The following is a 26,702-nucleotide window of genomic DNA, read 5'->3' on the forward strand; positions in this document are numbered from 1 at the left end:
ACTGAGTATCAATCACCCCACACCCCACTCACCCTGCCAGGTCACCCTCCCGTGGTCTGTCCACTGTCAGAGACAGTGAACAACTCCTTCAACAATTGGGCCATTCATACACAAACCAACTAAACCAGAATGACAAAAGAACCTCCTTTCTGGAGCTCACACTGTGGCTTACCTACCTGCACAATGAGAGGCAGGCTCTCTATCCCAGAGTCCACTAAAGGATTCCAAGCAGCCACTCCTAAACCTGCCTCCTGGCCACACTCATTCCTCCTCACAGAGACATCATGGAGGCCCCTGCCCACATCTGTGTACTGCTTCCCCAACTCCTGATCGACTCTGGGGCCTTCTCATGTCCACACACACACACACACACACACACACACACACACACACAGGGTACCTCCCACCCCTCACCTCTTGGAATCGGAGTATGATGCTGCCTTCCCAGTCATGCTTGTCTCCTAATATGTCGGCCCCTCACACCTGGATAAGAAGGTCCATATTTTTTTTCCTTTTCAAAAATATTTATTTTAAGGAAGTCGATTGATTTGAATGATTACATGTAATCTGGAAATCAGCCACTTTGTGTCATCCCCTCTGCTCCCACCTTACTTCCAAATTACATTGTCTGGGATTTCTTTTTTTTTTTTTTTTTTTTTTTTTTTTTGGTGGCACAGTCCTTTATTTTTTATTTTTTATTTTTATTAGTTTTCTATTCAGCAAATACAGGCAGTTTGGTACCATTATTAGGCTCATGTTTTAAGACAACAATTTGGAATAGGACATTCAGCATGATTTTGATACTCATTTAATTCACATACTGTAATTAACCATTTGGGGGCTTTATAAGTGTGAAATCCATATTGTCCCACAAGTTCAGAAAGACCCAGGAATATATACCAGCATTTCTCTGGCAGAGCCAGCTGCAAATGCCAAGGTCACACAGGACTGCTCTGACAAACAGCTTCTCTCCTTGTGTACAGGATGCAGCAATACCCTGATAGACCATGGATTGGTGGGAGGGCTCAGGTGAAGAGAACCAAAAGCTGAGGAGTCACCAAGGACACATGCTCGGGTCCCATCTGGTGCTTTCGATCCTGGGGAGGGATCACTGGAGAATCATGCTGGTCCCCTCACAGATTCCTCATATATCTTCTGGTGAGTTTGCAAGAGGAACTTGACATATGCAGCTCAACTGTTCTTCCTCTTCTTGGTCAGCAGACTTCCCACAGAAAAACAAATATTTGCCCTGCTTCTTCCTCTTGTAACCAACATGGACCAGCTGTTCTCCAGCTGCATTCATGTTTTGGGATTCAGTATAAGGAAGCCCAATGTTGCTGCACACACTAAGCCACACTTCATAAATATCTACCATGTGGCAAGGCACTGACCTAAGAGCGAGGGATGTGTCCATCCATGAACAAGAATACTCCTGTCTTAAGAAATTTACGCAAATCTACACTTTTTCTTTATAAGAGGCACCCCATATTTCCAAAAGTATGTGAAATACTTGAAACCCCAAATATGTCTTTTAATGCATAAAGTATTCCTAACATTTGTTGTTAGCACCTACTGTCATACTTAACTACTTCTTTTGGAGGTGGCATCTTAATACATAAGTATTATGCATTATGTAATAAAACAAGTTTTTGTTTCCTTTAGGCAGTGCATGATGTTTGAAATTCCCAAATATAACTTACCTCCCCACCCCCATCTTTCAAAGAGGGCTATGAAAACAAAATCCACCTTCTGAAAGTTAAAACAATAGAGTCAACACAAGATAGATGAAATTGGCCACATTAGGAAATCAGCTTGTTTGTGTGGGTGTTTAATTTGGACTCAAGTGCACAAATAAGTAAGCCATGATTCTTGATGCATCACACACTCAATATAGATCCCTGAATGACCTGTAGGTTAAACTTGTCTATTTGATAATGTGCTGAACAATAATAATCCAACATGAGGTCAGGAATTTGATGAAACTGGCATTCCTAAATCATCTCAACTCTGCTCCCCACTTGCTGCCTGACATAGCCTCACTATCCTCACACATATGATTATTAAAGAGTACACACATGGCAAAACTAACTCCTAACTATACTGTGATTCTGCATGTGTGCATGCACACACAGAGAGAGGGAGAATCTGATTGTTTCCAATTCTTATAAAAGGGCTTCATACGATGAGTAAGCTTCTCTGGAGCATCACTCAATACCACCCTCATCTGCTTTATCTATTGTGATAGCTCATTTCTGTTACCACCACACAAACGCACTCGGCTATGTACTATTCTTTATGTATCCATTCCCTTGCATACTGGCTATTGCTATCATTTCTATATGTTATTCTCCATTATAGAAGTCTTCAGACATATCTAGAAGTACAGAAAATTATATAAACAAGCCCTTTGTAGCCATTATTGATGACAAAAATTATCAACACATGCCAATCTTGCTTCTATTCTCCTAGATGAAATACCATCCCTTAAATAATTCATCATGTCTCCTTTTTTTAGGCAAGCCCAACAGACTGGCATTTCATTTTCTATGTGAGAGAGCATGAGAGCAGAAGATAGAGAAACAGAGACAAAGACAGAAAGACAGAGAAAGAGAATTGGCACGCCTGGGTCTCCAGCCACTACAATCGTGCTCCAGATGTGTTTACCACCTTGTGTGCATGTGTGACACTGCAGGCCTGCAATACTTTGTGTGTGTGGCTTATGTGGGACCTGGAGAGTCAAACATAGGCCCTTAAACTTCACAGATAAGCACCTTAACTGCTAAGCCATCTCTTCAGCCCCAGCATATCTCTTAGGATGTGACTTCAAAAATAATTGGCAATCCCTTATGCTTATTCCTTAACATAAGCACAAATCACCCAGCAGGCCCTGCTATAATCTTCTAACACTTCAGAACTGTAGGCTGGGATTGCACAGTGCTGTGCCATCTAGGTGAGTCTGAAGAGTGATTGGCTGTACTTCTGGATGCAGCCACCTTCTTTCCTAGGTCATTGCCAAAGCCAGATCTACAGGTGGGAGACTCCAAAGAAAGGAAGAGAGTGATGGATGCCAGATGGCACCAACACCACCAATGCAGAAGAAGCCAAAACACTAAAAACAATGTCAGGTAATGACAGTCTCACCTAGTCCATTCCTCTCAAACCGTGTTCTCTGTATTAATCGATAAAGTCCAGGCTAGATGCTCACAGGCCTCTGCCTCCTCCTAGTACTCATTCTCCCTCTTTATGTGCTTAGAAAACAGAAGGAGAAAGGAAAAGGAAACAAAGACAGAAAAACACAAAAGAAAGGTTAAAAAAATGTTCCTGGTCTCCTTGGTCTGAAGCAGGGGTTGGTAAATTCTGTCAAGGGCATGACATGAACATGTCAGCTTCGCTGATTCAGCTACTCTTACCTCAAGAGCAAAGGCAGCTAACGGTGGTTGGAAAGAGCAGGCATGGCTGTGTTTCTGTGACAAGTAATGTACAGAAACAAGCAGCAGACAGGAGCTGGCCGGCAGGCTGTGGCTAGTCTGTGCTCTGGTCTAAGCAATGCAGCTACTTTTAGCCCTCTGTTGATGGCACCAATGCTTTTGATGATGAAAATCATTATCATTTTATATTTTTAAAATGAAAAGATATAATATAAAAGTACAAAGTATAGCTAAAGAGTTAAAATAGCTTCATTTGTTATCCTCATTTTTTTTTCAAATGAGAAAATTGATGTAGCATGACATTCAAAGATTTCCCCAAGGTCACAAAGGCAGCACATGGCATTGCTTGAATTTCAACCAAAGACAGCTCTTTCAGTTCCTGACTTTCAACTTGTATCTTTGTCTGGATGCAAACCTTAATATCACTGCAACCATCAATATCATATAAAACAAATTATAATTTCCATTAATAAGTCTCATAGCATTGGTAATAATGTTGATAACTGATGCACAGCTTTTCATCTTCAACATAAGTTTCACTAAGTTATTTTTTATATTGAATCATTTCTTTTTATTAAATGATTTCTTAAGGGAAATTCCTGGCCATCTTTTTGACCTTGTCTAATTCTTGTAGCAGTGATCAGGTAAGGGAGTGCTCACCTGTGGCATTGCACATAACAGATGGTAAGATATACACTAGATGACTTTAACTTGGCATCATAATGCTACTGAGTCAGGAGGGGCGAGGCACATACTTGGCTCTTGCATGCATGTCTAAGCTGGCCCTAGGGCCCTGCTAGTGGATATATAGTGCCTTTTTCCTACCCTGTGCCAAATCACAATCACAGGGTGTGAGAATGACTGTTTTTGAACAGCCTTGATCTCACTCATTAACACTTGAAAGCATGTGGACACATGTAATTTACATCTCTGATTATCAATGAAGAGAGTATTTTTCCTTGTGTCTTCTATTCTGCCTTGGAACATTTATAAAGGTGTGGATGTTAAAAGTCCAACACTGAGCCGGGCATGGTAGTACATGCCTTTAATCCCAGCACTCAGGAAGCAGAGGTAGGAGGATCACTGTGAGTTTGAGGCCAGCCTGAAACTCATAGTGAATTCCAGGTCAGCCTGAGCTAGAATAAAACCCTACCTCGAAAAGCAAAAAAAAAAAAAAAAAAGTCTAACATTGAGATTTTAACCCTCTATGAGAGTTTATTAAGAGGTAGGGCCCTTGGATATCCAAGCATATCCTTAGCAAAAGAAACACATCTGGAGACATCACCATACCTCATCTAAAGCAATATTACAAAGCCATAGTAATAAAAACAACATGGCACTGCATAAAAACAGGATTATAGACCAATATAACAAAATCAAGGACCCAGACTTTGGATCAAGTAACTACAGCTGCTTAACATTTGACAAAGGCCCTAACAAAGTAGGCTGGAAAAAAGACAGCATCTTCAACAAATGGTGCTAGACAAACTGGAAAACCATATGGAAGAACATGAAATTTGATCCACATATCTTGCCATGCACAAATTCAAGTTCAAATGGATCAAAGACTTTAATGTAAGAACAGAAACTCTGCTACTACTGGAAGAAAAAAAAAATAGGAGGAACTTTTCATGATATAAGAATGGGAAAAGACTTCCTGAACAAAACCTCAGGAGCTCAGGAACTTAAACAATCACTCAACCACTGGGATCATAAAATTCTATGTCCTAAAAGACAGACTAAATGGTTAAACCTTCATCAGGTCCTTAGAGGGAACACCTGCATCACAGGACCCTGGAGACGGTATGATGAAGACTAACCTTAATCTTCTCCTGTTTCTCTCTCTCTCTCCCTCCCTCCTTCCCTCCTTCCCGCCCTCTTCTCTCCTTCTCTTGTATATTACCTATATTTTTCCTCCTTCTTTGCCCTTGGCACTGATCTATAAATCCCAGTACCATCATGCAGCTAATAACCACAATGAGCTGTTGATCAGATAGACCTACAAGTTTTCCCAAAAGAAGACAGATTTCTGTCAGAGTACTTGATGACCCACCAAAGGTTAATGGTAAGAACCTACTGCCAAAGACACCATATGCTGTTGGCATGGAACACAGAGCGACCTGGCTAAAATCTGGAAGAGAGTCAGTCCCCAAATAGCTCATCTGTTGCCAGAAGGTACTACATGAGCAACGGGGGGAAAACGACTAACATCTGTCCAAGCAACTCATGGTCTAAGCTACTCAGCAGCCAACAACCTGACATGATGCTCACACAAGTGCAATAGTGGCACACAGCCATGGTGGGTAACAAACTGTTCTTGATTTGGCCAATGGATCCACTCAGTAGACTAGAGCTGGATCTGGGAAACAAGTCAGAACCATATCCAAAAAGGAGCCCACTCTCCATTATCAAGCTCCCACCAATCTTGGGTTAAAAGAGGGCCTACACCTATTAAATTCTCTCTAAAAAATAAAAATTAAAAAAAAATAAAAACAATGGTTATCCCATTCATCTGGTGCTAACTTTACTCTCCATTGGCAAGTTTGCTTCTCTTTTTCAAATGGACACAGACACGATGAGAGAATCAGCCCCATGGCGCCTCACCAGGGTCATAGCTGAAACCATAGAGTAATTGGGGAAATGAGCAAGAGTTCTGCATTCTTGGTGAACCTGGTACCAGCACAAGGGTGATGGAGAGAGATACAGTGAACACTCAACTCCTGCCAAACCAGATATCCAGAGACACAGAGGCTCCCAAGACCTCATCACTTAAGTAAACTTAAAATGAATCCAACATGGCTCAGGGAAATTTGAAGAAGAAGGGCAGAAAGATAGTTAGAACCACATGTTGGATTTTATGCAGAGATACTGCCTCCCCACCATAACTGATACCTAAGCCCACAATGCATGACCCACATTCCCCAATGAGGAGGGTCCCTTTGTAGGGGCAAGGACAGGGAGGAGGCTAACAATGGTACCAACATGGCTGTATACACATTGTATACATAACTAATTAAAGAAAAAAAGAGGTAGGACCCATGAAAGATCATCATGTCATGAGGGTAGCTATCTATGAACAGGAAGCAGCCTGTACTAGACATTGGTAGCTGGACTTCACAGCCTCTGGAGCTGTGAGAAATGAATTTCCATTGTTTATAGCCCCCTTCCCCAATCTATGGTATTTTGTTACAACAGCCCAACAAACTAAGTGAATTAGTGTCTGCAACTTAAGTAACATTAAAGTTGAAGTTCAAATCACTCTACATGTTAGTCATCAATTCCTTGAATCTTTTTGATGCAACTCCTTTTAAACTGCACTTCTACCATTTTATTGTATAGAACATCTAACATAATCAAACTTTACTTATTGGTAGTTAACATGAGAGAGTCCATTCTATACTTATTGATTCTACAAATACTCATTAAATGCTCATTTCAAAGGAACAATGATGTATGGTTGTGATCAAAAAGGACATCTCTACCCTCAGATCTTCTCCTCCAGCTGGAACACAGATAAAAAGGGAAGGATTAAAATCTATAATGGAAGATCTGGTGATGGTATGCACTGTGATGGTACTAAGCAGAGAAGGCTACATTTGAACAGGTACCTAAATAGAAGTGAGTGATGCTCATTGTTGCAGTCATGTTTGCATTGCTGGCAGAAAACACCTGACCAAGAGCAGCTTGTGGGGGAAACAAAGGTTTGTTTTGGCCTAAAGACTTGAGAAGAAACTCCACAGTGGCAGGGGAAAATGATAGCATGAGCAGAGGGTGGATATCACCTCCTGGCCAATATTGGGTGGACAATAGCAACAGGAGAGTATGCCAAACACTGGCAAGAGAAAGCTGGCTATAACACCCATAAGCCCATCCCCAACAATATATATTTCCTCCAGAGAGCTTTAATTCCCAAATTGCCATCAGCTAGGAATCTAGCATTTAGAACAACTAAGTTTATGGGGGTCATCTGAATCAAGCCATCACATTCCGCCTCTGGCTCCCATAAACTGATAACAATCTATGATGTAAAATGCAATGTATTCAGTCCAACTTTAAAAGTCCCCATAGTTTTATCAATCCTAAGGATGTTCAAATATCCCCATAATCCAAGATCTTTTCACTGAGCCATAATATTTAAAAAAACATAATGGCACAGATATAAAAGATGGCATTGGACATATCAAAGAAATATTCAACCAATACAAGATTTAAACTGGGCAAATATCAAACTCTGTAGCTTCAAGTCCAACAACTCTAACCAGTGATAAGTCTCCAGGTCCGATAATTCTAACCAGCAACAAATCTCTGAAGTTCCAATTCCACTCCTCCAGCTAGGCTACTCACAGTCTTGGGAAACTTCATCTAGTGCTAACAGCCATCCTATAGTCCTGGCATCTCCACTGGCTCTGCACTGCAACCCACGGTTCATCCTCATGGTTCAATTAGGTCTCCATGCAGACATCCAACAAGCCTGCTTCACACTGCCCATTGCAATTTCTAAAACACAAGCCCGTGTGGCAAATTCAATGACCCTCTCTTTCCTGCATTTCTTATACTCCATAATAACAGGTGGGCTGCCAATTTGTTAATCCAGGGGGAATGTGGTAGCTTGAACAGATGGACTCCAATATATTCAGTGTTTTATTGGTTTGTAGTTTGGATCCACAGCCACCTGGCTGGAGGAGGTGTCACTGGGTAGATCTTAAGGTGTGGTAGTGAGCTTAAAATTCCAATCCAAAGATATGCAAAGTGTTCCTAGCTGGAGTTCCTGAAGTGTGCTGTATGGCTTCCTCTCTCTTTTTGGACTTGTGAAAGCAGGCCAGCTTCTTCTGCCATTTTGGAACTTCCCCTGATTCTATAAGCTTCAATAAATCCCTTCCTTCCATAACTGTGCTTGGCCTGGAAGTTCATCTCAGTGTAGCTAGAGCTGTCTACTACTACAGGAAGAACAAAGCAAACTTTGAAGAATAGGACATTCTTTCAGCATTCAGGTCCCTTAGAAAGACTCTGCATTCTTTTTGTTGTCCCAGTGCAAGTCAGCTGGCCCAAATCTCAATCGTTGTAATCTCTCATACAATTGCAACTGAACTTGCAGCAGTTCCACCCAGAGATGTCATTTTTCCTGTGCCATACGCCTCTGCTCACACTAGTCCATTTTTATACCATGCAACCCTGCACAAGTTCTCAGGACAGGGGCATAACAGCAAGGCTCTTACACAAACCACTTCTAGCCCAGCCCAGGCAAAGTTCTTTCTCATCCTTATAAGCCAAACATCACAGTCCTTAGTTCTTACTGCATTCAGGTCTTTAAACTCTGACCATAATGGTCCATCAAGTTGTACTTAGAGCACTTCAAGGCATCTCTTATGCCAAGGTTTCAAATCCTTTCACACTCCTCTCAAAAATCAGTTCCAAAAGGCCAAGGGCCATGCAGTCGAGTTTCTAGCAACAATGACCCCATTCTTTGTACCAACTTTACTGTTGCAGTCAGATTCACATTGCTGGAAGAAAACATTCAACCAAGAACAGTTTGTAGAAAAAAGTAGGTTTATTTTGGCTTACAGACTCTAGGGTAAGCTCCATGGTGACAGGTGGAAATGATGGCATAAGCAGACAGTAGACATCACCTCCTGGCCAACATCAGGTGGACAATAGCAACAGGAAAGTGTGCCAAACACTGGCAAAAGGAAGCTGACTATAGCACCCCTAAGCCTACCTCAAACAATACACTGCCTCCAGGAGGCTTTAATTCCCAAATTACGATCACCCAGGAATATAGCATCCAGAACACCTAAGTTTATGGGTGACACCTGAACCAAACCACCACACTCATTTTCTCATTATTTGATGTTGTTTTACTTAACCCCACTTAGCCTTCTAGAATTTTTGCTGTTCTTGTTTTGTTTACAGAGATACTTTAATCATGTACCTTTTGTGCTTCTTTAACATGGAATGTGGCTGCATAATTCCCTTCACCTAATATGTGAATCAAGGGTTTTCTATAACATAAGCTCAATATATCCTGTGTGATTTGACTTTGTGAAAAGAATGTTCAGCTAGACATAGGAGAATATTATAGTCAACATCATGTGTCATACACTATCGATGGTGTTATATATTTGTGTATGATATAAAAGATGACTTGGGGCTGGAGGGATGGCTTAGCTGTTAAGGCGTTTGCCTGCAAAGCCAAAGGACCCAGGTTCAATTCCACAGGACTCATGTATCAGGATGCACAAGGAGACGCACACATCTGGAATGCATTTGCAGTGGCTAGAGGCCCTGGTGTGCCTGTTTCTCTCTCTCTCTCTGTCAAATAAATAAATAATAAAATATAAAAAGAGGTTCTAGGCTGGAGGGATGGCTTAGCAGTTAAAGCACTAGCATGCAAAGCCTAAGGACCCAGGTTTGACTTCCCAGGACCTATACAAGCCAGATGCACAAGGTGGCACATGCTTCTGGAGTTCATTTGCAGCAGCTGAAGGCCCTGTTGCTCCCATTCTCCCTCCATACTCAAATATAAATAAAATAAAATATAAAAAGAGGTTCTGATTAATATATGTATGATATAAAAGAGGTTCTGATTACTTTTTTTCCAATTCATGTAACACAGTAATCTCAGAGCTCTTCCTTTCTCTTCATATTCAGAAGTGCTGAATAGAATATATTAGTCTATTTTTCTGTTCCCTAAGATATTCCCAGTGTGCACATTTTTCTGATGGTCCTAATTCAACTTTAACTGCTATTTTTTAGATTACCATCCCAAAGAATTGTCAAATTCTATAGATTCTTCTGCTTTAGCATCTCTAAATCATCGTTTCCAGAATCTGAATGAAATCCTCTCTTCCTGAAGACAAACTGTATCTTACTCATCTCTCATGAAGCCTAGCAACAGCACACTGTTATTGTAGGAATGGATACATTTCAGAAGAACTGTGGATGATTTTTAACTTTGATTCAAGTCTAAGGACACTTTGCTTCTGCATTTCTTTCTAAGGTGTGTGTGTGTGTGTGTGTGTGTACGTGCACACACCATGGCATGCAGCAAAGGCAGATGTACAAAATGGTGCATGCATCTGGAGTTCATTTGCAGCAGCTGGAGGCCCTGGTGCAGCCATTCTGTCTGCTTCTTTCTTTGTCCCTCTCTTTCAAATAATAAATAAATAAATAATAAAAGTGGGTTTTTTAAAAAGTTTAAAAGAAGCTGGTGCAGCCAAACACATCTGAACCCCCAGTCAGTTGGGGCAGAGACTAGACAATATCTGGGGTTCATTGATAGACAGCAGCTCTAAGATAGAAGCACAGACCCCCATCTCAAGGAAATACATGGATGAACAATAAGAGAAGGCTACCCAGCATTCTCCTCTGGCTTGTGCATGCACACACGTGGGGCATGTTCATCTTCACACATATGTGCATATCATACATACATACATACAGACTTTACACACAGAAGTATGCAAAAAAATCAAGTCACAACCATTACCTTAAGAAAGGACACAGATTGAATTGACATTATTTTACTTCCTTTATTTGACTGGGGTAGGATGAAACATCTTGGTGGGCAGTCTTTAGCTTGGTCAGGCCATATGCTTTTCCAGCTCTGTGTTTGCACCTTTTATGTATCCATATTCCCCCCAAAACCAGGAAGACCAGCGAAAGGGGAGCCATTGCAATACCCCAGGAGAATGTGGAGGTGACTGTGGGTAGAAGAAAGGAACATCACATAGATCAGTGTATTATTGCAGAACATGACAGGGCAGAACAGGTTTACAGAGAAAAAACAGGTTTTCCTAGTAAATATGCATTAATTTCCAGAAAGCTTATTCCTCACACCCAAGTGAAAGCTATTTAAGAATGAAGGCAGACAAAATCCGATTGCCAGAATGTTGCCAAGTGGGGACAGGAGCCAAGGGTCTGTGGTCCGGCATTGGACCGCGCACTTCAGATGTGTCTGCGTACATCTCACTTAGGCACGCATGACAGACCAGGGAGCAGAGTGCCCTCTGCACATGAGGGGAGGGGCTTGGATTGTACATATAGAAGCAAAGGAGAAAAACACAAACTTTGAAAGAAAACCCTTGAATGCCAAGGTGATTGCTTGGGTCCAATTATTTTATATTCTATTTCTAGGCATTTTTGTTATGGAAATATAGGACAAGACCGTGAATAAAAAATTTAAAGGTAGTAAGAGAACAGACATTTTAGGGGTGAGACCAGAATTCTCCTTTTTTATAGGGTCTGCTATATTAGCCCATGCTTGCCTCAAACTCTTGATCTCTTGCCTCGGGGCCTTGGAGTCTCAGGGTTGGTTTACAGGTTTATAGGAGGCCATATTTTTAAGCTATTATTTGCCACAGTATGCCCTGTCATTCAGGAACCAACACGATCTTAACCTGATTCTTTAGGGGATTGTCATCCCTCACAGTTCACATGGATTGAAATACATGAAGCTATAATTTCAAAGACTGGGTACATGTTCCTCTCAATGTCAATGGAAGGCTCGGCTGTACTGGGGGGCTATCATAGCTTGCCCAGAGACAGACACACTACTAAGTCAAGCTCAGGTAATAGAAAATTTAAATTTACAGCATGAGGACCTGGCAGAGCCTAGGTTCCTTCACTAATCTGATTCCCAGAATGGAGAAGCTGCTCTCTGTGGGACCCTGTCTTCCAAATCTATGACCTACTACCTCATCACCCTCCTGGCAAGGAAGTGATCTGGGACACCACCCTGTGCACACAAGTTCTAGTTCTCAAACTTCAATCTGAAAAGAGCAGGTAAATTGTAGCCTTTGGCTGCCCGGGAGAGTCTGTGTGGAGGTGCCAGGGGCTAGGTCAGGGATGTGTGATAAAACTCTTGGGTAGATGAGCGCCTGTGAGGTTCAGAGCCCAGCTGGAGCTGTGCTGGGTATCTCTTCCTATTCTGAGGCTTCACCAAGTCATTAGTTTTCTTCTTGTCCAGAGCTGCCTCCCAGAAAATCATGAGGCGTGGAGCTACTGGCGCCTTCCTGACTACCCCAAGCTTGCCAGGAGTGCCAATTAGGTTCCTGCTCAGGATCACTTTGGCTTGTAGGCCTTTGTCTTGGGGCTATAAAGAGACACTACATTAACTGCATTACTCTTTCAAACATAAAGACTAAATCAGTTTGGGTCAGAAATTGGGATTTTGTCTTTCTTTTTTAACTGTTCTTACATAAACATTAGGCAGATTTGGCTTTGCATTTATTTCCTGTTGCCTAGTGGCTTTGACCTTAAAGCGACCCTGAACCTTGGCAGTATCTCTTGCAGGATGGCGCTTTTCAGCACGGAGATAAGGAATGACACATCCCCATCTAGAGACCATGTGAGGTCAGCAGAGCCTTGTGAGGACTACGGATATTTGGAAGTCCATCACAGAGTCACTTTATGTTTCCCAAAAATTAGTTTGCATCTCAATTTTTCAATCTGAACATTATTTCCTAATGTCCAGCTTCCATGGTATGGAAAAAAAAAATATTTTCTTTCAGCACCCACCAAGGAATCATTTGAGCAACACAGAATTGTGTCTGCATCCGCAGAACATTCAACAAGTTATTATTCCCTTTAGTGTCTCCCACAAGCATACCTTCTTTAACAGTAGTGTGTAGTGAATGAAAGCTCCGTGGATTATGGGCAACACATTTAAAATCTGTGCTCAAATCCTCCCTTGTGACTGGATCAAAAATCAGTGACACTTCGACATAGTTCTCGTCATTTTCTGAATATTGGCTGAGTGAGAAAACATTCACTTCAAACATGACACATCAGATGCAAACTTGCTTCATCAAAGATTCACAAATTAGGATCACCTGTTGTTTTAAACTGATATCAAGTTTCATACAGTTAGAATTTGCAATCATAGTTGATGTTTATTTGGGAGAATTTATAAGCCTGCTCCTGAAACTCCATATGTGATTGAACTGTTCACTGTCATAGGACATGCGCTAAAATGACAGCAGATACTCTCCCTTCAGTTTAGACTGAAACCTCCATGTTTCAAACATCCTTGAACAAAAATACCTGCACTACTCAAGTGGGGACATAAAACTCCACTTTTGGAGAAATTTGACTTTCTCATCAATAAATGATTCACATTTTGAAGCATAGGAATTTTCCAGGACTTCCAGCCCTCAGTGGCATCTACCCTTCATTTCCGTTGCTAGCCATCACTGTAGAAACTCAAGTCCAGGCTAGAGGAAGTGTTCTAGTTGGGGAAGCTGCTATTTGAAACCTTCGCACAAGCTGAGGACATCTATTCACAGGAATAAAAGCATCTGAAGTGGATTCATTAGGACCATTTTTGGTTTTCCTGGAGAGGATTTTTTTTTCCTTTAAGTAAATTAATAGTATGAGTAAATTGATATTGAGCAGTTAGTTGCGACCAAGGTTTTTCACTAAGGACTTGCAAGCAAATGATTATTCTAACACATCATTTTTATCCATTAAGTTGCATCCATAAAGAACTTTTTAAAAAAATACTCATTTTTCGCAAGAAGAGAGAGATAGAGAAGAGAGAGAGAGAAAGAGAATGGATGCACAGGGCCTCCAGCCACTGCAAACAAAACTCCAGATGCATGCGACACTTTGTGCATATGGCTTTACATGGGTACTAAGGAATTGAACTCAGGTCGTCAGGCATTGCAAGTAAGTGCCCTAACCACTGAGAAATCTCTCCAGCCCAAGAACTTTTTTTGTTTTAAACAAGAACTTTTTATATTTTTATTTAGATATTTGAGACAGAGAGAGAGTAAGCATGGTTGCCGTAGGACCTCTTGTTGCTGTAAACAAACTCCAGATGATGAGCCACTTTATGCATCTGACTTTATGCGTGTAATGGGATACTAAACTCAGGCCAGTAGGCTTTATAAGTAAGTGACTTTAACTGATGAGCAACCTCTCCAACCCCTAAAAATAATGTTTTTGTTAATATTTCCAGAAACAATAAAAAAAAAAAACCTGGCAAGCAAGAGTTTAGGCTTATTCCAAGTTTCAAAACTACAAATTTAAAAATACTTTAGAATTGGGAACTAACTTTGGCCTCCCTCATAATCAAATGACAAGGTCTGATCTAGTTTCCCACTATGAAAACATTTTTGAGAGATGGATATTTACAAAAACTAAACTATTGCCTCTTTCCTTCTCATCTTCAGAGACCATGGAAGCCACAGCTTTTGGACAAATAGAATAAGCACACCAATACAGACACTGTGTTCAGGTTTCAGACTCTTCATGAAAATGTTTAAGAGGTCCCTTCGGAGGGGGGAGGACAGGGAGGAGGCTAACGATATCACCAACATGGCTGTTTACACACTGAGTATGTTTATAACTAATAAAGAAAAAAAGAGTGATGAGACAGAGTGGGAATGGAAATGTACTAACTCTAAAATATTTTTAACCAGCAAAAATGAAGAAATAAATCTTTTTAAAATATTTTAACTGATTTATTTGCAAACAGAGAGCGAGAGAGAAAGAATAAAAGAGAAAGAGAGAAAGAAGAAAGAAAGAGAGAGAGAAAGAAAGAAAGAAAGAAAGAAAGAAAGAAAGAAAGAAAGGAAGGAAGGAAGGAAGGAAGGAAGGAAGGAAGGAAGGAAGGAAGGAAGAAAGAAAATCAGAAAGACTGGAGAGATGGAGAGATGGCTCAGTGGTTGAGGTGCCCAGCTACAAAGCTGGATGCACAAGGGTGCCTGTGTCTGGAGTAGTTTGTTTACAGTAGCTAGAGGCCTGGCATGCCCATGCTCATCCTCTCCCCCCCTCAACCCACCTCCTAGCTTACAAATAAATATATTAAAATATTTTTTAAAAGAAAGAAAACAAAGTGTCTCAGCACAGGCCAGGGCCTTTTGCCACTGCAAATAAACTCCAGATACATGTGCTACATTGTGTACCTGGCTTTATGTGGGTACTGGGGAATCAAACCTGGCTGGTCAGGCTTTGTAAGTAAGTACCTTTAACCACTGAGCCATCTCTCCAGAGAAATAAATATGTAGAGCCAACTAGTCAACTGCAGTTCAACTTAGGTATGTCTAGAGAATGTATGATTCTCAAGATATTTTTAATATTTTATTTATTTGCAAGGAGAAAGAAGGGAGGGAAATGGGAATAGAATCCAGGTCTTTAGGCATTACAGGTGAGTCTTAACCATTTAGCCATCTCTCTAGCCTCTCAAAATAAGCTTTAGCAACATTCAAACATTAAACTTCTAAAATTCCAACAGTTTGGGATAGAAGAAAAGATACTTTTACTGCAGTTTGTGTCATAATGGCACGTTAAATGTGACATTGTCTTCATAATAAAGTGAAGCCTAAGAGCTATCACAACAGATGACCCTCTCCTACTTACCTGAGCAGCCCCTCAGTCACACGCCCTCCTGGGTAGGCAAGTGAGATAAAACTGTCATTAGCCATCCACCATACAATGGTGTTGGAGGGTGTGCCTGCTCCCAGAAACACCTTGCATGGGACTATCAGTCTTGATCCTGTGGATAGCAAGAAACAACACAAAAGTTATAAGAACCCAGCACCCATGCTGAGAGAAATCTTAGCCCTTCCTCACATGCCTCCCCCATCAGGCTTTACAAGCAAGTGCCTTTAACTGCTGAGCCATCTCTTCAGCTCATCCAATCCTTTTCTTACAAGAAGAGGTCATTTCTTCAAATGATTCTGTTTAAGTACAGGGTTTTTTTTTTTAAGATTTATTTATTTATTAGAGACACAGGTGGGGGAGGGGGAGATAGAAATAGAGAGAGATTGGGTGTACCAGGGCTTCTAGCCACTGTAAACGAATTCCAGATGCATGTGCCACCATGTGCATCTGGCTTACGTGGGAACTGGAGAGTGGAACCTAGGTCCTTAGGTTTTGCAGGCATGCACCTTAACTGCTGAGCCATCTGTCCAGCTCCTTAAGTACAGTTTTAACAGTTATATCTGTAGCACCTTCAGCATAACTTTTCAGCAGGTTAAAAACTCAAAAGCGGGCTGGAGAGATGGCTTAGCGGTTAAGCGCTTGCCTGAGAAGCCTAAGGACCCCGGTTCGAGGCTCGGTTCCCCAGGTCCCACGTTAGCCAGATGCACAAGGGGGCGCACGCATCTGGAGTTCGTTTGCAGAGGCTGGAAGCCCTGGCGCGCCCATTCTCTCTCTCTCCCTCTATCTGTCTTTCTCTCTGTGTCTGTCTCTCTCAAATAAATAAATAAATAAATAATATTAAAAAAAAATAAAAAAAAAACTCAAAAGCAAAAGCACATGAACTTGAGAAGCTTCACCAAGCCATATAGCATCTGCAGAGCATACTAAATTCAAAGGCTGCCTTCTTCCAAAGTTGATTCTAACTACTTCAAAATATACAGATCATTTCTTTTTCTTTCTTTTTGCCCTTTGCTGGTCTCAGCGCTCACATTTTCTCCTTAGAACTCTCCATTCCAAGAGGGTGCTCAATTAGAATTAATCCTTTGAAAACCAACTACAGAGCTGGAGAGATGACTTAGTTGTTAAGGCATTTTCTGGCTTAGCCAGAGAACCCAGGTTCAATTTCCCAGGACCAACATAAGCCCTATGCACAAGGTGGCACATGCAGCTGGAGTTTTTTTGCAGTGGCTGAAGGCCCTGGCATGCCCATTCTTTCTTTCTCTCTCCCTCTCTCTCTCTCTCTCTCTCTCTCTCTCTCTCTCTCTCTCTCAAATACATAAATATAAAATATTTAAAATCAATAAATGAAAATTAAAAACCAAGCTGTGTGTGGTGGCACACACTTTTAATCCCAGCACTTGGGAGGCAGGGGTAGAAGGATCACCATGGGTTCAAGGCCACCCTGAGACTACATAATAAATTCCAGTTAAGCCTGGGCTAGAGTTAAAACCAACTATGTAGCATCCTCTACAGCTATACAGTATGATTGCATGAGATATTTTCTGCCTAGTCAGATATTTTTCTTTCTAATTCAACAAAGAGGAGGAGAGAGAAAAGATAAATACTATGTACTCTTTTCTTCCTCCTGGGAGTATACCTTCTGTAGTTTGCCTTTAATGAACCTGTCCCTACTCCACGCTCAGAATGTCAGCTTTTCCCTGCCCTTTGTCATGCTTATGACCTTAAACACTGTGGTGGTTTGATTCAGGTGTCCCCCATAAACTTAGGTATTCTGAATGCTAGTCTCCCCAGTTGATGGCAATTGGAAATTAAAGTCTCCTGGAAGTGGTGTATTGTTGGGGTCAGGTTTATGGGTATTATAGCCAGTTTCACCTTGCCAGTGTTTGATGCACTCCACCTCATGCTGGCCAGGGGGTAATATCCACCCTCTGCTCATGTCATCATTTTTCCCTGCCATCATGGAGCTTCTCCTAGAGTCTGAAAGTCAAAATAAATCCTTTTTTTCTACAAGCTGCTCTTGGTTGGGTGACTTCTGCCAGCAATGCAAACCTGACTGCAACAAACACTTGTCCCAGCCAGAGCTGCACACATACATTGTACCTGGGTTGTGTCTAGCATGTGCAAAGCCTCAGCTCTGGGGAAGGGGGTAGAGGGTCATGTGACTCCACCATGCACTTCAGTGCATTCAGAGCAACCCATGGAGAACTGGGCTCCACTCAGTTCCTAGGAGCTTGGGCTCTGGGGTCCAGGCAGTACCAGCAACTGCTCCAGTGTCCTGACTTTCAAACAGCTGGTGATAGAGCCGAGGTGGTCAAGTGGCTTCAATGAGCAGTCCCAGCATCTACACCAAACCCTCTTCCTCTATGGCCTACAATTACATTTTGAAATCCAGACCTAACACCAGAGAAAAGTGTTTAAACTATTAAAAATCTTCCTTTAAAAGGCACTCTAAACTCAACACAGGCCTGTCATGGCTTAGTGAATATCAGGGAAAAGGTGGTGGAAAGATTGTAAGAGCTACAGAGTAGGAATACCCTGAGGCACAGTCCCCCCACCCTCACCCCACAGGGACTGACTGAGGCCTTCATGACCCCACAGTGAAGACCAAAACCCCACCGAGGAGGGCCACCAGGGAAATGGGAGCAGGGCAAAAGGATAAAAGAATATAACCTCTCTCTTGCTTTCTCTCCATATGTGTGTGCGTGTGTGTATTTAAACCAGGCCTTGAGAAATGCACATCAGAGCTGCAGAAGCATTACACAGAAACAAGCACAGAAAAGGGTGTATATGGGCTTCCCTGGCATGCAGACCTGAGTCTGCAGCCCAATCTGACCCTGTGGGTGGCTTTTTGAACTTCATGGTGTCACTAGGCTCCCTTGGATGGCTTTTCCTAATGGAAATGGGAGAAATGACCTACAGACTTAGTGTTGAGTTTCATGAATTCCCAGTAGAAGTTCAATAGCTGGCAATCTCACCTCACTATGAGCCTCAGAAAGCAGTTAGTATGGCCCAACAATGGGCCACCACTGACCCCTATGATGGAGCATCCAACAAGTGTACTGCTCAAGACAACTTGCACCAACATGAGGTAAAAAGCAGAGCCCCCTTTCTTTTGGTTTACTCAAGGTAGGGTCTCACTCTAGCCCAGGTTGACTTGGAACGCACTCTGTAGTCCCAGGCTTGCCTCCAACCCATGGCAATCCTCCTACCTATGCCTTCAAAGGGCTGGGATTAAAGACATGTGCCACCACACCTTGCTGGTAGCCCTTTTTAATTATACCATGCAATGATTTGCTCAGCTATTTCAATAAACAAGAAACTATCTGTGGTCACAGCTGGTTTTATGTGACTTCAAATGGAGTCTTAGAGTGCTTCTAAGCATCAGCCAAATTTTAGTAGTATGACTTATGTCAAAGCCAATAAAGATGCTAGCTGTTTGAGAGGTTTCTGCTGTTAGTCCTTTTTTATAGTTAACAACTGTTGCCAAAATATTCACCTTTTTACATTTTTATTTTTGTAGGTGGAACTTCCATGAACAAAAGTATTCTTGTTTTCAAATAATGCCATTCTCATTAATATTTGGCAAACAAAAATATTCTCTTGTATTGGCCATCTCAGCCCCACACACTGGTGTTTTAAGTTTTCCACTCAGGTCCCCAAAGGGTGATGTGGTCACCAGAATCAAGTCCCAAGTCCCTAGTGCTGAGATTTCAGGACATGTAGGTTGCACAATCCTTGCAGCTCTTACCCAGAGATGCTGGTATGGTCTCTAAGGGAGAAATAATCACAGGAGTGGTTTCCATGGTTGTTTCTAAGAAAGTTGTAAAGAAAAGAAATTACATTAGAAACGTCTTCATTTCAAGCTGAGATTCAGATTCCATTATTTGACAAAGTGATCCTTTACCATGTTGCCTATTGTAAGAATCAGCCTTTGTCTGGCAAAGAAAACAAGCTCTCTACAAAATTGATCCTCTTTGGCCAGTGATTTTCCCAACAAAGACATTACTGGAAGAGGCCACAGTTACACATTCCTCTGACAGATGGTCTTTGTTATTTGCTCTACGATAAACAATTAGCTAGTGCTCTCCCCAACTTCCTGAATGCACACACACTGATGATATCCACAGGCTAGGTATTGCTAAGTATAGAGTAAATATTAAAAATGTGCTCCCACTCCTCCAAAATGCCCACCACAAAACACTGAAGATGTACTTATTCAAGAGAAGGAAAGGAGCTAAAAAGTAACATGTTTGTGGGCTGGAGAGATGGCTTAGCAGGTAAGGAGTTTTCCTGCTAAGCCTAAGGACACATGTTCAATTCCCCAGGACCAACATAAGACATATGCACAAAGTGGCACATGTGTCTGGAGTTCGTTTGCAACAGCTGGAGGTCCTGGTGCTCCCATTACCCCCCTCTCATAAATAAAAATAAATATTTTATAAAATGATAATTTATATAGTAATGTGTTTGTAAAGCTAATCCCACACTGAGTAATATACACAGCAGCCCAGTTTTGCTCCCTAATGCCTTCTTAACTAAAGAACACAAACTCTTTGGGGAGGCTGAAGTGGATCTCCAAAGGATTAGAACCAACTTAAAAAACTGGGTTCCTGGGCTGGAGAGGTAGCGTGATTAAGGCTTTTGCCTGCAAAGTCAAAGGATCCTGGTTCGACTCTCCAGAACCCACATAAGCCAAATGCCCGAGGAGGCGCATGCATCTGCAGTTCACTTGCAGTGGCTGGTGGCCCTGGTGTGGCCATTCTCTCTCCCTCTCTCTCTATCTCTCTATATCTCTCTCCCTCTTTCTCTCAAATAAATAAAATATATAAAAAACTGGGTTCCTAAGGCTGGGGAGATGGATCAGTGGTTAAAGATACTTGCTTGCAAAGCCTAATGGCCCAGGGTTCGATTCCCCAGCTCCCACAAAAGTTAGATGCACAAAGGAACAGATACATCTGAAGTCTGCAGCAGCAAGACACCTTGGTTCACTCACCTCTCCCCCCATCTCTTGCTTCAAAAATAAATAAATACATAAATAAACAAAAATATTTTTAAATTTTATAAACTAAGAAACTGGGCATTAAAGTGGTTCCAAAATCATAGGTGAAGACTAAGTGGATAGTGCAGGCTATCCCAAAACTGGCCTTACCAGCATTTCTTCCTCTAAAATGTGTGAAAAATCCTCATACAAATCAACAGCATAGCTTTATAAGCATATGGCTTCTTCAATGTGGCCTCTCAAAATTGCATTGTTACCAGAGAGCTTGGGATAATCAAGGGGGTGAAACAGGCCTTTGGGATCAGACATCTCAGTGGTTCTCAAAGTAGAGTGTAAACCAGCATTATCTGAGGGGGAAGGGAGGACTTGCGATTTCAGCATCTCAAACCCGTTTTCAGTTTAGTAGATCTGCACAGGACCACACATTGTGCATGTGTAATTAGTTCTCAGGTGGTGCCACAGCTGCTGGTTAGGGAGCACCCTTTGAGAACCACGGAGACACAGTTTAACTTCAAACACAATAGAATGTGTAGGTTGGCCGCCCCCTGGTGTTCCTCTGCAGTATCGCACAACCAGGATTGATGACCGCTTGAAATAATGGGGGTTTCACACACTAGTACGAGAGGAACAAGGAGTTAATATGGATGAATTCTCACAGGACAGGAAAAGAAGTATAATCAGGAGGCTTAATTCATAGGAAATATCATGCTCCTTATAATACCAAAGAATCCTTCAATCATGTAAAAAGAAGTATTTTCCCTCATAGACCAATTATTTAAAGTTTCCAAAATTCTCTGAAGTCCCCTTAAAAGACTCCAATTGTGTTAGCTGCTTAGTACATGGGAGAAATAGCATATTCTCCAGGGTGGAGTCCAGGACACACAGCACTTTTTAAAGATGTTAAGTGCTACCCAATCCTGTCCACAACACTATTTTCAAGCCCAGTTGATTCAGGTACTCTAAAATCTGAAATGTTTTGCACATTGATATGATTCCACAAGTGAAAAACTTCACACCATTAAACTTTGTTTTATATACATAGTTATTTAAAATACTGTATAGCCATCCTATAGTCTCAGCAATCAAAGGATAAGTCCAGAGGATCTTAAGTTAGAAGTCAGACTATAGACCATGGACCACACAGCCATTCTGATACAGCCTGTATACTGCCCACAACCATGTCTCAGAAGAAAAAAGAAATGAAAAAGAAAACATTGCATCAAACTAACTTCAGGTCATATGTGTAAGATATGTATGAAACATAAATTAATTTCATATTTAGTCCTTGGTACATCCCCAAGATTATGCATACAAAATATCCAAAATTTAAAAATAATCTAAAATCTTAAAGATTTCTAGTTTCAAGCTTCCAAATAAGTACTATTCAACCTGTATCAAGAGCAACTAGAGATATTTTAGGGAGAAAAAAAATTCCAGTGGATATGTCAATTGATTAATAACCCTACAGGTAAAAATCCAAAAACTCAGTATCCTACAATTATACATAGAAGTATGGTAACTGTGTTCTGGCCACCATTCCAGAAGGTGTAAACCATCCATGTGTGGATTTTTCAAAGGGACTATCCAAGAAAACCTCTGTTTGGCCCCCTCTTGTGGTGGGTTTTAACCTCACTCTTTTCAAAAGGCTGGTTTAATTTCTTAACTGTTCATTCACTTTTCTTTGTAACACCTTTCAAAGGGTCATACACATGTCTTACATAGTCTTTAAAATAACTGGCATATCCACTTTCCTTTCCCTTCATACAAGAGACATTCAAGGGCTTCAAAGTTATTGTACAGCAAATTCCTCTGAATTGAAATATTCCCTCCCAAAGGAAGGAGGTTGTCAAGAAATAACAAGTCTAGGAGACCTGAACCATAAAAAGTCACATGACCACTCCCCAAAGTTACAGGATTTGTAAACAACTGTTGAGGGACAGAAACTAACCAATGTTGTGCAGCAATTTTCTCTGAACTGAAACATTCTCTCCTGAGCTCAGGGGCTTCAAAGGTTAAATCTGGGAGATGTAAAACTTAAAAGGTCTTTCCCTAAGGTCAAACAACTGCTTGGCAAGGAGGCTTTCTGACCTACCCGGCAGAGCTGCCAGCAAGACTGCAGGGGCTCCAGAGATGCAGGCTCCCTAAGTCAGCAGCTATGCAGAGGTGGGCTTCTCTATGATGCCATGGCCTTTGAGTCACCATGTTATGTAAGTAACTCCTCACCTTATCCTATAAGTAACCCCTCCCACCAGAAAAACATTGGTTCACCAAGACTGGTATTGGTGCAATTGTGCTTCGGTCCCTTGTCTGTGTCCTGTCTGGGCTGAGCAGACATGCGTACTCTGCAGGAAAAATGTTTCACACCACATAAGTGAACCTGCCTTTATTCTTCTGATGCTTCATACTGAGCCAGGCAAGACAGATGCCTCAACAGTAAGTACTTACTTTTGACACGGAGTTTAATAGTTCTCGTGATGTTGTAGTCCCTGCCTTCATGGGAAAATGCTGCAACACATCTGTAATAGCCTGTGTCCTCAGCGGATGCACTGGATATGAATAAGCGAGTGGGGTCCCCCACACTCAGAAATTTCTCATTGTCTTTATCCAGAAGGTCAGAGCCCTTAAGGGAAAACATGCTCTAATTACATCATGGACTAATACAGATCTCAACTACTATGAATCACATCATCATTAGCAAGCAGGTTGAATTTGCAGCCCAAGAAGTCCCCTTATATTTATTGACTTTAACAATTTTGTCACTTGGGCATGCTTTTATTTGTGCCTTTTAAGAAAATGATTTTTTTGAGACAGCATCTCACTATGTAGCCCACTCTGACCTCATGTTCATGATCCTCCTGCTTCAGCCTCCTGAGTGTTGGAATTACAGGTCTGTGACCCCATGCCCCACTTAGAAAAAGGAATCTGTTAGTAGATAGGTGATGATAGATGGATAGATTAGATAGAGTAGATAGATAGATAGATAGATAGATAGATAGATGCATATACATGCATGCACATATAAGCATATGATTTATTTGTCCTTGAAAGAATAGACCATCTAAAATATGAACATATTTATTATGGCCTAACTGCCTCCTACTGGCTATGAGAAATATCCAGAAAGACCACTATTGAACAGTCATAGTGACTTAAAAGACAATATTTGGCAGAGATATTATAGAAATTTCTTTGACAATCATTTCAATTTTAGGAGTTATAACAATAGAAAAACATGTGAGAAAAACTATGTGGGATAAATGAGTCTGCAGTTCTTATATGGACATGAAGTTCCAATTAAAACAGAAGACTCAAGATCCACGTCTCCAGTATAAAAAAGTGGAATGAGACTTAAAAGAAGCCTAAAGAGCACACCACATCCTCAGGAACGTTCCATTTAAACCATGGTGGCACATGCCTATAAATCTCAGCATTTGGGAAGCTGAGGTAGGAAGATGGTGAGTTTGAAGCATTGGCACACACACATACATACATACATGCACACACACACACACACACACACACACACACACACAAACTGGAAAAGAAAAGAAAACATGATCAAAGTTTGAGAATATGCATTAATCAAATATTGAGTCACTTCTTAACCTTGCTCTGGGTGTCAGTCACATGGTTCATGGAGCATTGTGTAATTGAAAGGAGAGATTCCAAGGCCCCTAGCTTGAGTAGTCAAATAAGTAAGTAGGGCCCAGCACCACAGTTATCTCAGTGTGGAGCAAGGGGTTAGGGTTTTGGCTTCTCTAGCTGCCAACTTTATAACCTTCAATAGGTTCCTACTGTTTTCTGCCAATTATAAAAAGGAGAAAGCAATAGTCCCTACTTTATTAAATTGCTTGTTGGGTCATTTAAAACAGGCTTGGTACAGTACATGCTTAGTAATGCATGATTATGGAGGGACCCAATACTGTTAAGTACCATCATGATATCCTTGTTCACCCCCATTTATTAAGCACCATTTATATGTGAAGCACTCTACTCATACACTTTACTCCCTTTCATCTGCAAAACAATCCCAGGCTGTAGGATTTACTAATTGCCTTCTTACAAGCAGACAGATTCAAGTGGGGAAGTAACTTAGCCATGGCTTAAAGAAGGAACAAAGTTTCAAACTTGGATCACTGTTCTAGCCCCTGCAGGCAAAACCTCCCATTTGTCCTCTCCCTGCACTTTCCAAACTAAAAGAGCAGGCCTTCTACAACTCACCTAGCATTTTTATAAGGCCAGCTATTTGTCCTACTTTCAGAAAATCATTTTAAAAGTTTCCAATATTGGGCTGAAGAGATGGCTTATCAGTTAAGGTACTTGCCTGCAAAGCCTAAGGGCCAGAGTTGAATTCCCCAGTACCCACATAAAGCCAGATGCACAAGGTGGTGCATGCATCCGGAGTTTGTTTACAGTGGCAGGAGGTCTTGGTGCTCCCATTATCTCTCTGTCTCTCACCCCCTCATCTGCGTCTTTTTTTCCAGTCTCTCTCCCTCAAATAAATAAATAAAATATTTTTTTAAAAAGTTTCCAATATTAAAATGATGTGGTACATATATGTACATGTATGGATCTTATACCACTCAACTGGTTAACTTATCATTGATTAAAGGAGTTAGTCTTACCAGTGACTAAACAAATACTGTACTTTTAAGTATCAATCTATTATCTAGAGTAGAAGTTAGCAAGTTCTTTCAGGAAAAAGCCAGATAGGAAATATTTAAGCACAGTCACAGTCTGCATGGTCTCTGTCACAACTCAGTGTAAAACAGACACAGACAATCCATAAATTAATGAGCAGGCTGTGTTCTAATAAAATCTTATTTATGGACACTGGAGTTTGAACTTAATGGTCACTACCAAAGAATTCTTCCAATTTTTTCAAACATTTAAAAAGTGAAAATTGGGCTGGAGAGATGGCTTAGCGGTTAAGCGCTTGCCTGTGAAGCCTAAGGACCCCGGTTCGAGGCTCAGTTCCCCAGGTTCCATGTTAGCCAGATGCACAAGGGGGCGCACGCGTCTGGAGTTCATTTGCAGAGGCTGGAAGCCCTGGCGCGCCCATTCTCTCTCTCCCTCTATCTGTCTTTCTCTCTGTGTCTGTCGCTCTCAAATAAATAAATAAAAAATATTTTTAAAAAAAAAAAGTAAAAATTATCCCTGGCTTATGACTTACACAAAGGCAGGTGGCAGCTCTCTATGGCTCTAGGCTATCATTTGCCAACAGGTGTTCTACATAAGGATGCCTGATTACCTCACTAAGAGCCATTAAAACACTTGGCATTTATTCAACCACACAAAAGGGAAATTTTATCTAAGTTACTTCTTTAACCACAAAGATTATGTGCTTTAACAGAAACTTCTTTACTATATATATATATATATATATATATATATACATATATATATATGTATATATATAATCTAATTTACATTTAGACAAATAAACATATTAATTATACATATAAATAAAGTGAATGTATTGTACTTGAAATTGGATTATGTAACTTTTTATGGCTGCTAAGACATGTTTAAATGACAGTTAAATTGTTTGCTTTCAAATGTACCTTATACCACTGAATCTTTGCATCAATTTTGTTGGGGAAGAAATCTTTCAGATCAGGGCATACTAATGACCCAGAGACAGGTATGGTTACAATTTGCAGGTATGAGATGAGTGGCAGGGAAGCTTCTGTATCCTCAAATGTCCCAAGTTCAATGGACATTTCTTCACAGTAAGAAGCATTTCTGGTTGAAGAAAGAAGAAAGAAATAATTAAAGAAAGAAAGAAAGAACGAGAAAGAAAAATAAGGAAGCAATAAATGGTAAGACAATGATTTCTCCAACTCCATTAAATTCTGTGTCTGCAATTTTTTTTATTAGGATTTTACCTG

General features: G+C 41.0%; 1 protein-coding gene across 2 annotated transcripts in view; it reads right to left on the reverse strand.

The window, feature by feature from the left end:
- Window positions 1-10,943: 10,943 nt before the first annotated feature.
- Il1r2 (interleukin 1 receptor type 2) overlaps window positions 10,944-26,702 on the reverse strand; it is a 40,250-nt gene continuing 24,491 nt past the window's right edge. For both annotated transcript variants that reach the window (XM_045148227.1, XM_004651688.2), the window contains exons 4-9: window positions 26,376-26,556; window positions 23,257-23,431; window positions 19,561-19,623; window positions 15,789-15,924; window positions 13,036-13,178; window positions 10,944-11,128 (exon numbers count right to left, since the gene is read on the reverse strand). In XM_045148227.1, coding sequence (XP_045004162.1) covers window positions 10,944-11,128; window positions 13,036-13,178; window positions 15,789-15,924; window positions 19,561-19,623; window positions 23,257-23,431; window positions 26,376-26,556 — 883 coding nt within the window. The remainder of the gene's footprint in view (window positions 11,129-13,035; window positions 13,179-15,788; window positions 15,925-19,560; window positions 19,624-23,256; window positions 23,432-26,375; window positions 26,557-26,702) is intronic.

This window comes from Jaculus jaculus, chromosome 4 (genome assembly GCF_020740685.1).
Source record: "Jaculus jaculus isolate mJacJac1 chromosome 4, mJacJac1.mat.Y.cur, whole genome shotgun sequence".
In the NCBI taxonomy this organism is placed as follows: domain Eukaryota; kingdom Metazoa; phylum Chordata; class Mammalia; order Rodentia; family Dipodidae; genus Jaculus; species Jaculus jaculus.